This window comes from Sinocyclocheilus anshuiensis, unplaced genomic scaffold (genome assembly GCF_001515605.1).
Source record: "Sinocyclocheilus anshuiensis isolate Anshui unplaced genomic scaffold, SAMN03320099.WGS_v1.1 scaffold2308, whole genome shotgun sequence".
Taxonomy (NCBI): domain Eukaryota; kingdom Metazoa; phylum Chordata; class Actinopteri; order Cypriniformes; family Cyprinidae; genus Sinocyclocheilus; species Sinocyclocheilus anshuiensis.
The window spans coordinates 72,629-86,987 of record NW_015546032.1 but is presented as its reverse complement, the minus strand read 5'-3'; the positions used below and the strand labels follow the sequence as shown (position 1 = coordinate 86,987).

General features: G+C 40.9%; 1 protein-coding gene across 1 annotated transcript in view; it reads left to right on the top strand.

Annotated features, from left to right (window-relative positions):
• Positions 1 to 14,359, top strand: part of LOC107698784 (interleukin-1 receptor accessory protein-like 1-B) — a 115,342-nt gene that overhangs the window by 32,552 nt on the left and 68,431 nt on the right. The window contains exon 6 of the mRNA XM_016499892.1: positions 14,140 to 14,214. Coding sequence (XP_016355378.1) covers positions 14,140 to 14,214 — 75 coding nt within the window. The remainder of the gene's footprint in view (positions 1 to 14,139; positions 14,215 to 14,359) is intronic.

The following is a 14,359-nucleotide window of genomic DNA, read 5'->3' as shown; positions in this document are numbered from 1 at the left end:
TGTGTGTGTGTGAGTGTGTGTGTGTGTGTGTGTGTGTGTGTGTGTGTGAGAGTGAGAGTGAGAGTGAGTGTGAGTGTGTGTGTGTGTGGCTCTATCAGTCCAGTCATGTACCTTTAGTGTCACTCACATGTCCTCCCTGTCCGTCACTCCAGCAGTCTGTCTGCATGCTCTCATTCATATTTGATAAACATTTAACCACCATTAAAAATATTCATTCATTCATTGGTGAACTAAATGAGCATGCATCTTTCCTGATGTCTCTGGGTTTAATGCGCCAGGTGTTTGTTCAGATCCTCCGTAACTGCTGCGTTTGTGATCCGAGTTTCAGGGAAGTTCGTCAAGGGCACAACTGAACGTGTCAGTGTTGACTTTAATGTTCTACTGAAGAGAACAGATGGCTGATGTGTGACGCTCGCACCTGATTGGCCAGCAGAGATTCTAAGATGAAAACTAGAGAGAGAGAGTTTCGCTCATAGCACTCCAAACGTTTATAATCTCCTGCAAACATCTTTCTGCTAGATTTATGTCGTTGAAGCCGTCTGTTATCTGCTGGTCTTTGTGTGTTTTGTTGAGACACAGACAGTGACATTCATGCATATTCATTCAGTTAAAACAATCAAGTGCCTCTTTAAGATATCCACTATAAACTCTCGACACGAGTGGCGTCTCTTCTTCACGCCACGGCGCTGCGTTCGTGTGTGAGAGGGACATTTACTCTATCTCTTAATTAAAGATTATATCACATCATTTTCTTCACAAGGGAAGAAACATTCACTTCAAAGAAAGAGTGAGAAAAATAATTTCTGTAAGTTCACCAACTGAAAATGAGGCAAAGTTATTTGCATGAGTAAGATTGACATTTTTAATATCCGCTGCAGCGGCGGTTCGATTGGCGTGACTGAGCCGTCGCCGGCCGTGAGAAAGCACATCGTGTGCCACAGCATCGTCCTCATTATTGAGAAAACAATCCATAATTAAAGTAATCATGATTAATTACCATTCGCTCACCATTTGCACATCTGCTTAATTATAAGTTTGGAAAATTCCTCCACGTCTGAATTCAGATTTTGTGCGATGCTCGTTCTAGCTTGGTGTTGATAGTTTGACGTGAGCGTGTCAGCTAACGGCTCTGGATCTGGCGCGCCGATGTTTGTCTGTTGTTTTAATTACACAGACGCGCATGAGAATTGCCTGTTATGGCAGGGAGAAATAGGGCCCAGAGCTAAACGTCTACATGGCACGAGGCCGCCCCAGGTTAAAAAAAAGTACACTTCCATAATGTACTTAAAGGGGTCATCGGATGCGACATGCACTTTTACAAGTAGTTTGAACTGAAATGTGTGTTGGCAGTGTGTGTACACAACCACCCTATGATGATAAAAATCCACCCAGTGTTTTTTTTAATCTCATTAAATCATTTCCCCTTTCTCATGTCAAGCCGTTCTCAGATTCTTGGCTGTGTGACGTCACACAGACCCAGGCCCCTCCCACAATTGTTGATTGACACTGGTGTTTTATATTAGCTCCGCCCTGAGTGAGCTATGAACAGTCATCCATTGTTTCACCGCCAGAGCAGATGTAGACAAGAATGTCTCCTAAGCGATCGAGGTGTTCTGTTGCTGGATGTAATAATGAACATAGCAGTCGTCATTTACTCCCGACATCTGAGCCGCTGAAGACGCAGTGGATTACGTTTGTTTTTGAAGGGAATGTGGCCCTGATCTACATAAATGCATCTGTTTGTGCAAATCGTTAATGATTCATGTGAGTGTAAGGTACTTTTATGAATCTTTGCAAATCGCCTTTCCTAATAACGTGCTAGTTAGCCAGTTTCGCGGCTGAAGTTTACAGTCTGCTCGTCACCCCACAGAAGAGAGGGGCGGGGTCAGCAGAGCTCATTAGCATTTAAAGGAACATGCACTAAAACAGCTTGCTGAAAACAGAGCTGATTTTGACAGGGTAAAAAGGGTGTTGTTTTACCAAAGTATGTTATAGACTTTTCATTAAGACCCTAAAAAAATCATATCAACTTGTGGAAAATGGGCATCTGATGACCCTTAAAGTGCTATCATACTGTCTCTGTATTTAAAAAAATTATTTGTAGCTTGAGTGTACTAGTATATGAAAGATGGGTTCAAGTGTACTACAAGTGGTAACTAAATACATTTTTTAAATACAGATATAGTATGTTAAAAGCGCATTTTAGTTCATATTCATGGTATCCCAAAATAGCACAGTTGAGTACACTTAGTTGATCTTAAATTTATCTTAAGAAGTACTAAAGAATAATTTTGTACTACAAGTGGTAAATAAATACATTTTTTAAATACATAGTATGTAAAAAGCACATTTTAGTGTGCTTTTTTTGAGTCCCAAAATAGCACAGTTGAGCACACTTAGATGATCTTAAGTCTATAATTTTTAGTATATTAAGTACAAAATTAGTGCACGAAAATAGAGCACTTTAAGTACATTATGGAAGTGTACTTTTTTTTTAACCTGGGTCTGCTGAGAAGGCATTATACAGTGACGTACAGAAATCAATAGTGTTTTCCCTCTGTGCTTCATAAAGATCTCAGCGTTTGCCCGGTTACAGACGTGCCGAGGGCCTACAGTAGGTGGGCTACAGGGTGAATGAACATGTTCATTAAGCCAACACGCTGACAACTCCAGCCGCTTTAACCGACAGACGCCCGGGAGTCCCCAGAAACAAACCCTCGGAGGAGAAACGGGACGTTAACCACAGTGTCAAAGCAGGTGGAATAATTAAGAAAAAGGAGAGAGCTCATTTAAAAGGGCTAAATCATGGCTGTAAGTTAATTATGTTGCCTTACCTTACACAGGAAGTGGCTTCACAGGGGATTACAATGGATTTCCTTTTAAGGAAGCTCCTGGCTCGTTAGAAACAGAGCAAAGATAAGCCGTGATGTGATCGACAGGACAGTTCTCAGCTGACCACCACTGTAGTGTCTGATCGCCGTTCATTTGGTTTGTTGTGGAGGAACGCTGACATTAGATTGCACGTTGAACACGGGCAGCTTATAAAAAGTCAGCTTGTGCAGGTGGAGCAGTGTTTCCATTACTGTGAGCAGACACCCCAGTGTCTCTAATGATAGAGCACGAGCGCTTCAGGAAGCTCCAGCTCCTCATTAAACCCTCTGCTGCAATGTTAGAAAGGCGACTCGGGTAGAAGTTATAATTTAAGCTGCTTGCAGTTAACTCTGTGTTTATTGTGCAGAATTCATTATCAATGTTTGCATCTCTTAATGTAACAGTGCATCAATTAAAACATCATTTACCTGCCCAAACTTGTTTGACCTGCTTTCTGATGTGTAGACAGAAGAAGATATTTTGAGAGTTTTTTTTTTTGTCTGTACAATGAAAAGGCTCCAATGTTGTCCAAACGTTCTTTAAAAAAACGTATTTTATGTTCAGCAGAAGAAAGAAGATTGGGACATATTTTCTTCTTTTTTTCTGTGTTTTTATTTCAAACTATTACAGTTTTTTCAACTGCTTACACACATTTTAAAAACTTTGCCTGTTTTTTTTTTCATAACTTTACACACAAATCCAAGAATTGCACACAAAATGCAAAAAGCCTCTCATCTCTTGCAAAATGAAGCACTGCATTCAAAATATCACAAACACATCTCAAAAGCAAATATTTACAAAGACCTTTTCCATAATATTAATTCCTGTTAGATGTTTGTGTGTTACATAGAGAATTGTGTGTTGTGTTTTGCAAAAAGTGTTTTATGAAATTGAAATCTTAGTCAAAGACCATTAATTAGTGTATGGTTTTGTAGATTTGGTGTGTGCTTCTGCTGTTTGAGTGTTAGCTTTCAGAAACTGTGAGACAAGGAAAGATTCTGTGTATTGAAACTGTAATTTAAAGGGATAGTTCACCTAAAAATTAAAATTCTGCCATCATTTATTCTCACTCAAAAGCTGTTTCAAACCTGTAATCTGTTGAACACAAAAGAAGATATCATGAAGAATGTTGGTAACCAAACAGCCACTGGTAGCCATTGAAATCCACAGAATGGAAAAACATGCTATGGAAGTCAATGGGAACCGGAAACTGTTTGGTTTCTTCAAAATGTCATCTTTTGTGTTCAACAGAAGAAAGAAACTCATACCATTTTGGAACAGCTTGAGGGTGAGCAAATGATGGCAGAATTTTCATTTTCTTATTGGCTTGATCTGTTTGTCTGTGTTCCTTTTCAAATGCGGCATTAACAGAAGGGTTAACTAGCCACATCGTAACCCTTCGATATTATAACATTTTTTAGTTGTCCATCACGTTTGCACTCTGGAAGAATGTCAAGTGGCCGCACTAAGTGGGGCGTTCAGGTTGTAATCATGGCGCTCAGCCGCGGCTCGTCCATGTTGATAGTGTTCTCTGTTGTAAGGCAGAGCGGCCGTTGACAGGGTATTAAAGTTAATCAGCAGAGAAATGTCAGACGGCTTCGCTCACACACGTTAGTGTTCTGCTAGTGCTCTCAAACAATGCGTGCTCGCCGTGTCGGGCGACTTCTGAAGGGCCGGCGCTCAGATCTATTCTTAGAGTGCGCCGGCGTAATCATGCGTGACCTGGAACGACTGAGCTCTTTAATTAGAGAGACACGCATTCATTATTTACCCTTTTCTCAGAGGAGATTAGCTGGAGCCCATGCTTTGTGGGAGAGATACAGAGCTAAATGTACCTGAGACGGGCCTTCCTCCACTAAACTAAAGAGTTCCTCCAGCGACTTACAGTCTCCCGACTCTTACACCCCAAGCGAGATGAGTGCACCCTTACGAAAATTAACCATGGTTTTACTCGAAATAAAACCAAAAAAACATGGTTACTATAGTTAGACCATGGTAGCCACAAATTAACCATGGTCTCACTACACTAAGCATAGTTTAACCATGGTATTTGTAGCAAAACTGTGGTTATAAATAGTAATCAATTTGCCAAAAAACCATGCTTACTACACATTTACTACAATAAAACCATGGTTAATTTTCATAAGGGTGTGCAGGTACGCTGTGTGTTCGTATTCAGCTAAGAACTGTTGGAGGAGGTTTTTAATTAAAATAAATGAATCAATGTGAGGTTTATAATGAGCAGATGCTAACAGTGGTGTTTAAAAAGCTCTCATTAAGCGTCTGAAGGGCTTTTGATGGCACTCTGTCTCGGGTCACATCCTCTGGCCGGATGAAAGAGGAGCTCTTGAAGGTCGCGTGGTTCGTTTACTGAGCACATCCAAAGGTTCGAGCCACGCTCCAGGGCTTTGAAGTTCCTCCGCTGGCTCGATAGCTGGTCGATGGGCCAACCCGGGGTTCCAGGGAAACTTTACCCCTCGACTTTTGAAGTCACTTTGTTGGCGCAGAAATCGTTCATTTAGCTGAATGTCATGATTTTTGTTGTATATTTGTGGGTTATATTATAACTAGGGCTGTGAGTTTAACACGTTAATTAATTAGTTATTTAAAAAAATAATGTGATTAAAATATTTTAACGCACTGGCCCCGTCCCCAGAACTGTACATCATCTTACATTTCATACAGCTGACTGTTGAGAAATATGATGCAGGGCAACAACTACATAAACGCTGTTATGCCCTAAAATTCAAGACATTGGGGCAAAAATGCTCCTGTATGAGTTTTTGTCTCATATTTAGATCATATGATAAGTGATAAAAGAAGGTATTTTGAAGACTGTTGGTAACAAAGCTGTTTTGGTTACCAATGACTTCCATTGCATGAATGTTTCTCAAATTATCTTCTTTTATGTTCCACAGTTTATGTTAGGCTATTGTAGCCTAAACATTTATGTGTAAAAAAAATGATGCTGAATCAAATAAAATATTTCTTTCTAAAGCTACTATTTGTAATGTCTACTTAATACTTTCTCATTTAACACAAATATAGCTTTAAATAATCTTTTAGGGGTATTTTAACAGACAAATGTAATTTGTGATTAATTAATCAATCGACACATCGTGTAATTAATTAGATTAAAAATTTTAATCAACTGACAGCCCTAATTCTAACACTTATTTATTTAGTTTTATGTAGTTTATAGTATGTTGATGCTTTTATGGATGGTCTTAAGTATGGATTGCTGAATTTCCTGTCTGCACAACAAATTTACCTTCAGGTACTAATAAAGATACCATGAACCTTGAGGTCTTTATGAGAGCAGGAGGAACATTTGACTGGCATTTTGTGTCTTCTGAAAAACAAAAACAAAGATATGTTTGCTTGAAAGCGAGTGTTTCTGATGCATGGCAATATATCAGCTCTTTTTTAGTGCGTTAGCTTCAAGCGACAGACTAACAAGCGAGAAAAACAAACCAACAGAAGAAACGCTGTGTAATTCAGCTGCATTTATCGCACCTTCTCCGCTGGTTGCCAGAACTTTCCTCTTAGTGCATCCCATTGCTAATTTACAGAACCAGTGGGACTCAATTATATTCAGGAGGAAGATGTCCGCCTCTCCCCCCGACAGCGTCGCTCATCACTGGAACAAAAGCTCGGGCTTGCGGCGTGTTTAGAAGTGGATTATGTTCAGAAGGCTCAGTTCTGGGCCTGGCTGGGAGCCTGTGATGTTCTGCAGCCATACTGAGAGCAATTTCCTTCCCGTCTCAGTGCTGACATTTCTTAAAGAGACCCCCCAGAGCGGAGCGCTCTCGCCCTCGCCGTGATTAGCCGTATAGCGTCGACTAACAGCACGCAGGATCACAGCAGCGATGGCTTCACATGGATGAAGGTCAACGGGATGAGACTATTTGTGTGTATCGGGCCACAGGGAGGGCTTATTGTGGTAATTATGAACTGAGGATGTATCAATCATGTGTGTGATGTTTCTCCACAGAGCTGTGGTCCAGTATTAAATGACTAGAGCATCAGCTTTTATTAATTTCATCTCCGGAACAAACAGGAATCTCACCTCCGTTGCACCAGATCTGATCCGTGTAAAGGCTGGAATACATCACACAGCTTTTGCCCAGATTTTTAAACTCAGTCTGCAGATTTGAGTTGACAGATTTCATAGAAAATCATGTGGTGTAGGATAGACACAGACTCAGACTCTGATTCCATTCAATCGGAGGAGATCAGACACGTTTGATATTTTGAGCCGATTTTAGAACACATATTGTTTTAATTTGTCAGTATTTCAGTTTGTTGTGATGGAAATGACTGTAACGTCTGGTTGCGTGTGATTCTCGGTTGTTTACAGTGGCCAGTGTTTCCTCTGCAAAGTCGCCAAGTGTAGGATGCCTAGTGTTTGAATATCTGCTCAGATTCTCTTTTCCCGCCATTGACAGACTTTTCTGTCAATCCAAGTTTTCACTGTTATATAGTGGGGGGCGCTATTACACATCTTCTGAAATAGAACAGAATCTCCTGATCCAAACAATCGAAGCATTGCTCACATAAAAATCGAATGTGCTCAAACACTAAACCATATAAATCAAAACTGCTGTTACAGAATGAAATGAGGATCCATGAAGCGGTGTAGGACTGTGAAGCTTTGGATATGTTAATGAAGCGCTCGACCCTATCTATGCTTAGATCATCCTTCTGAACCCCATCCAGACGTAGTCTTTGACAAAAACGCCAGTGTCTAAGCTTTTTGTTCAAATGTCTTTTTTTTTACTACGAAACTCACCCACATTCAAGTGTTGATAAAACAGAATTCATGTGCAGAAGCATGTTCTTTCTTTTGATATATTGCATGTTCAGATGCTCATACAACAGAATATTCTGTTGGCCATGAAATTTCATGCTGGCGAGGGTAGAGTTAAGTAATAAAAGCCTGAAATGACATAAATCTAGCTAATATCTAAAGAAGAGCATAGCTCATCTAAAATCATCAGTGTAATTGTCATAAATCAGCTCCATCCTTTCTGTTCATGATGAATAAGAATGTTGTCTTCGCTCTTGTTCCTTGTCTTAGTATTAACTGATCGTCTTTACAGTTTTTTCAACTGCTTACACGCATAATTACAGTTCGCTATGTAACACACAAACATCTAACAGGAATTAATATTATGGCAAAGCTGTTTGCAAATGTTTGCTTTTGAGATGTGTTTGTGATATTTTGAATGCAGTGCTTCATTTTGCAAGAGATGAGAGGCTTTTTGCATTTTGTGTGCAATTCATGGATTTGTGTGTAAAGTTATGAAAAAAAAGAGGCAAAGTTTTGAAAATGTGTGTAAGCAGTTGAAACAAACTGTAAATGCTGCAGTCTGTGTTTGAGCTGTTACTGACCATATGCTCTCATCTGCCAAAGCAACATCCGGTCATAAAGCTCATCATCTGAAGCTGCGTCGCCGCACATGATGATGAATGTGTGTCTCTGTGGAGTGTTTCCAGCTGCTTGTTGAGTTCAGGCTGATCTGGGGCACAGGGGTCCATGGCAGTATTAGAGAAGTGTATCTAATAAAGTGCCCGCTGAGCACATACACACAAGACAGACCTAATCTCTGAGGAAACAATAGCTAATGAGAGACAGAGACAGAGAGGGAAGACAGCGGAGAGACGGCCATGCAAATATTTCGCCCAGCGATTCATTATTTTTTCTCTTGAACCTCTCCCACAGAATAATGATCCCAAATACGCAGCAGTCACCGGCGGCCTCTCCCGAGCAGAAATTGGATTTTGGATGAACGATCAGACGGTTTACATTTCATCAAAATTCCCACGGTTTAAATTCATGCTCGTGGAGACGGAAACGAGAGCAGCTGTTGTTCACTTCACCTGCGCAAACACTCACACATTCAGTTTTTCATCTTAACACAGCTGGTGAGTTTACCGCTTGCTACAAACGCTTGAAACCTGTTTTCTCACTTGAAAACTCTGGAATGAGTTTATTTTTGCTTTCTGCGTTTCTCGGTTTCTCTTTTCGGTTGCTCTCTCGTGCCAGATCCAAACATGTCTCCATCTGGCTGTTGAACAGAAGCTCACGCAAACCGAATCTGTCTGTGCAGTTTTACATAAAACAAAATAATCAATGCATATTTCATGGTGAAAAAGCTCATTAGGATAATGAGATTTTCTCTGTGGAGAGGTTGCACATCGACAGGAAAAAGAAAACATTTACAAAAGCTTTGTTTCAGATCTAATCGAAGTGTGCGTGTTACTGTAAGTCATTCTGGGTGCTTTACTACGGTACAGACGCTGCGTTTGTCGCTGTTACGGCCGAATGGTGGAGAGTAATTTCTCAAAGCTGAAGCTCTGTCATGTTGACTAACAGATCGCTGTGGTGCTGGAGAAACTCTCTGAACATCACTCAAATTAAGAAAGTGAAATCAGATCTCGCTGTAGAAAGATGCCACAATACCTGAGAGCAGCCAGCGTTTATCCTGGTGATGGGAAAACAGATTAACAGCAGTTTATGGAGTTTTCCAGTTTTTTAATCTGACCTTGAGATCCGACTGTCATTTTGCAAGCAATGAAATGGCTGAACTAATGCTGTCAGAGTCAGATTACAGCATTTATCTGCTGCTCCTCGTTCAGTGCACGGTCAATGCCACACATGAGTGTAACTGAGAGAAATCAGACGCAGACGGACCTGATCTCTGCTGGCCGTCTGAAGGTCTGACAACACACAACACACCTGCGCTTCACTGAACACATCTGCAGCTCAAACACACACTGTGTGTCATAGGACTTACAGTATTTTAGTCTGAAAGCCTGTAAACTCAAGTTATTCTAATTGACTAAACATAACAGTGTAACGTTCAGCCTAAATAAGGCAGGCTACACAAATAAAGTTTGTTCTTTTTACCTCTTAACAGTGGGGTTGAAGGAATGCAGGTACAAAAAATAACTACCAAAATAATAAATGCCAACCCAAAGTGTTAAGACCTCAGAGCTCTGCAACGATTCCTGGGCTTGGCCGGGTGGTACCATAAATTCATTTCCCACTTCGCTGCCATCACTGCTCCATTGAACCACTTCAAAAAGAAAGGAGTTAAGTGGGAGTGGACTCCAGAATGTCAAGATAGCATGAATGCACTTAAACAAGCATTACAAAACTCACCTGTACTCATCCAACCAGACCTCAACAAAAACTTCCAAGTGCATACGGACGCGAGTGATCTAGGACTGGGTGGTATCCTCACTCAACATGCTGTGGAAGGAGAAAAGGTGGTGGCATATGCCTCACGGACTTTAACAGGCGCAGAAAGAAATTATAGTACGTCTGAAAAAGAATGTCTAGCTGTGGTTTGGGCTGTTGAAAAGTGGAGGCATTACCTGGAGGGGAGGACGTTTGATGTCTTTACGGATCATGCTGCACTCGCCTGGGCCTTCAACTACCCCAAAACCTCCTCACGCATCACACGCTGGATTCTCCGGCTGCAACAATTCAACTTTCAGGTCCATCACATGAAAGGCTGCCTTAAAATGGGGCCAGATGCCTTGTCCAGGGTAGGCGAGACACCTTCTAGTCATGCTGTCCCATGTCTTTCCATAACTTCTCATTCAGCCATCTTCCACTGATGCCGCCCCTTTTCTCTCCATATCAGATCACTTGTCTACCTTGCCACATTGATTGGAAGAAATTGCTAAAGCTCAAGGTTTGGATAATACCATCACTCATCTGCAGTCTGGCATCCAACCTCGCTCAGCCAAAGAACAGCCCATCACATTTGAAGACCACCAAGGGGTGTGGTACCGCAAAGTTCCTTTGAAAAATAAAGGAGAAAAATATCAGCTGGTGGTACCACAGACACTGAGAGCTGACTTCATGCACTATTACCATAATAATTCCCTAGGAGGCCATCTTGGACAGCTAAAAATCCTGCTGAAGATCCTGGAGGTGGCATGGTGGAATCATCACTCACCTGCAGTCTGGCATCCAACCTCGCTCAGCCAAAGAACAGCACATCATCTTTGAAGATCACCAAGGGGTGTGGTACCGCAAAGTTCCTTTAAGACATAAAGGAGAAAAATATCAGCTGGTGGTACCACAGACACTAAGAACTGACTTCATGCACTAATACCATGATAATCCCCTAGGAGGCCATCTTGGACAGCTAAAAACACTGCTGAAAATCCTGGAGGTGGCATGGTGGCCGTCCGTCAGGAGAGACGTTTGGCAATACATCAAAAGCTGTGAGGTTTGCCAGAAATACAAGCCCAGCAATACAAAACCATCCAGACTTTTACAGATTCACAGTTCACAGATCACTGAACCTGGGCACACTCTATGGATTGATCTAATGGGTCCACTTCCCACCATTAAGAAACAGAACACTTACCTCCTTGTCATTGTGGACTATTACACGAAGTGGGTGGAGATGTTTCCACTTCGGGATGCCAAGACCCAGAAAATAGTGAAAATCCTCCGGGAGGAGATTTTTACTCGTTGGGGAGTCCCTAAGTTCCTGGTGTCTGAAAGGGGTCCCCAGTTCACCTCCAGCATTCTGGGCGATCTGTGCAAGACATGGGGTTGTGTTCAGAGACTAACAACAAGCTATCACCCACAAGCAAACTTAACAGAAAGAATCCGGACTGTAAAAACAATGATTGCTGCATATGTGGGACAACAACATCAAACCTGGGACCAGTGGCTACCAGAATTCCGCTATGCCATCAACACCGCCCAGCAGGAAAGCACGGGGAAGACACCTGCAGAGCTCATGTTGGGTAGGCAAGTGCTGGGACCACTGGAACGCCTAATCCACCGACCACCTTCACCTGATCAGGCTGCGTATTCCCTGGTGGAACGACAGAACATCCTGGAGGAGGAGGTGAAAAACAGGATGAGAATGAGCCAAGCCAAACAAGCTGGGTATTATAATTACCGTAGAAAAAATGCGCAGTTTCAACCAGGTGACCTAATTTGGTTAAAACCCATCCTCTTTCCAGTGCCAATTCTCCGCCAAGCTAGCGCCCAAGTGGGAGGGTCCAGCTGAAATAAAAAGTAAAACAGTGCCAGTAAATTACACTGTGTGCTGGGGCAACCCACCTGGGCGCTAGCTTGGCAGAGAATTTGTTAGAGGCATTGGAATGTTAATGTTAATGCCCCGTCGAGTGTTGTGGACCCTCTTTCTTCTCGCGAGAGTTCGCTTGCGAAGTGCCAGGGAATCCCCGTGACGTCACATCGATCAGATGATTTGACACGTCCGATAAAAGAAGCCGGTTAGCGGCGTTCATGAGCTACGCTCAATGTGCCCACTTGGGGATACGCAACGATCGATCGTCTCCCACATGCTGCTGTTATTTGCTGTGAACATTGTGGAATTCTCAGCGTGGAATGGTGAAATATAAACTTGAGTTTGTTGAACTATTTGAGTTGGATTTCCTCACAGGACAGCGCTGTTCCTCAACGTGCTCCCGGACTCTATACAAATTCACCGGTGAGGCCGAACTGAACACACACATACTATTGGACTTTCAAGGACAGTACACACACATGCTCATACATTGATTGTATATATTTATATATATCGTTTTGTTGTCTTCTTGTGAAATACACTTTGGGTTGGCATTTATTATTTTGGTAGTTATTTTTTGTACCTGCATTCCTTCAACCCCACTGTTAAGAGGTAAAAAGAACAAACTTTATTTGTGTAGCCTGCCTTATTTAGGCTGAGCGTTACAACAGTGTAATCCACCGTAGTTTAGCACCTTCATTGATGGAGTGTCTTCAGTTCTGATATTCCTCATGATGGTTTTTATAGAGTGCATTTATACCAATATTGAACGTAATGTCGTATTGAAGCGAACTGAAGCCGAGACGCTTTTGAGAGAGTTGCTATACAGTTTTTTTCATCTGCTTACACACAGAATCTTCACTTGTCACAGTTTCTGAAAGCTAACACTCAAACAGCAGAAGCACACACCAAATCTACAAAACCATACACTAATTCTGTCTTTGACTCAGTTTTCAATTTCATAAAACACTTTTTGCAAAACACAACACACAATTCTCTATGTAACACACACCAATCTAACAGGAATGAATATTATGGCAAAGCTGTTTGCAAATGTTTGCTTTTGAGATGTGTTTGTGATATTTTGAATGTGTGTGATTTGTGTGTAAAAATATTTTAAAAAGAGACAAAGTTTTGAAAATGTAAGCAGTTGAAAAAAAATTGTAAGAGTTTACAAAGTGTTTTATATTACTTCCTTTAATAAATACATGAAAAATGCATCTTGTTTTGTGTTTTTGTTCATGAAGTGACACTTTTATGCATTCACAGTTTTTGTTTGAAGATCTGATGACTTTCAGTGTGAAAATGCATTACAGACAGTTTAAACAAACTTTTCAGACTGGTCTGATTAAGAGAAAGTATGGTAGTGTAAATGCTCTTCACTGGTACATTTTAAATACACAATCATTTTAAAACAATTTTAATTTTTAATTTATTTTACACAATGTAATGTATGAATGTCATTTCAAATGTGTAAAAACTGGTATGTCTAATTGTTTTTGGGTCTGTTGTGTATTTAAATTTTATTTCTATCCACTTGTTCATTTGGATACGATCATACTTGTAAGGCAGTTAACAAAAAGTGTGAATTATGTGAATCAATGTATAGGCCTAGAAAGGCAGAAATCAAAAATATAAATTAAAAGTTTACAAAATATTAATTTTTGTAGCTAGTATGTCTAATTATAGAAAAACATAGACGACGAATCATTACTGATGTGTCTGTTTATTTGAAGCTTTTACATACTAATATTGATTCATGTTTATTAACAAGATAGTGGAATAGCAGATATCAAATTTAATGCTATACTATAATGGCAATTTTATCATTGCTAAGATCAGTAAGTAATTGTTACCAATGCATGTGGCCATGTTTGTTTATTGAAATGCATCATCAGAGAACAGAAAAAGTCAAAATAAAGTAGCCCGTCCACTGTGACCTCAGATGAGAGAACGAGGCTGTCAGACTGGGTGGAATATGGAGTTACGTAATACATTCTGTATATGAAGCTTCAAATTACTTTCAAAAGGTGATTCACTCCATTTTTGTTGAGATACTATGCATGTCAAAAACAGTTCATATCCAGCCGAATCATTGTCGTTTAGGATTTAACGTGTAATTCTGCAGCTCTATCAGAGACAGATGGACAGCATTGTCATGCAACTAATCATTTGCATTGTTGTTTGTTTTCTCGCACAGCACCGCTGACTGACAAGCCTCCCAAGATCCTCTACCCATCTGAAAATAAGATGAACGTCATGGAGCTGCAGCTGGGTGAGAACAGCGTTTGTTATGGACTGATATTACATAACTGTCTGAGGGATCTTACAGTAATGCATTGTGCTGTGTGTGTGCGTGTGTGTGTGTGTGTGTGTGTGTGTGTGTGTGTGTGTGTGAGTGAGTGTGTGTGCGTGTGTGT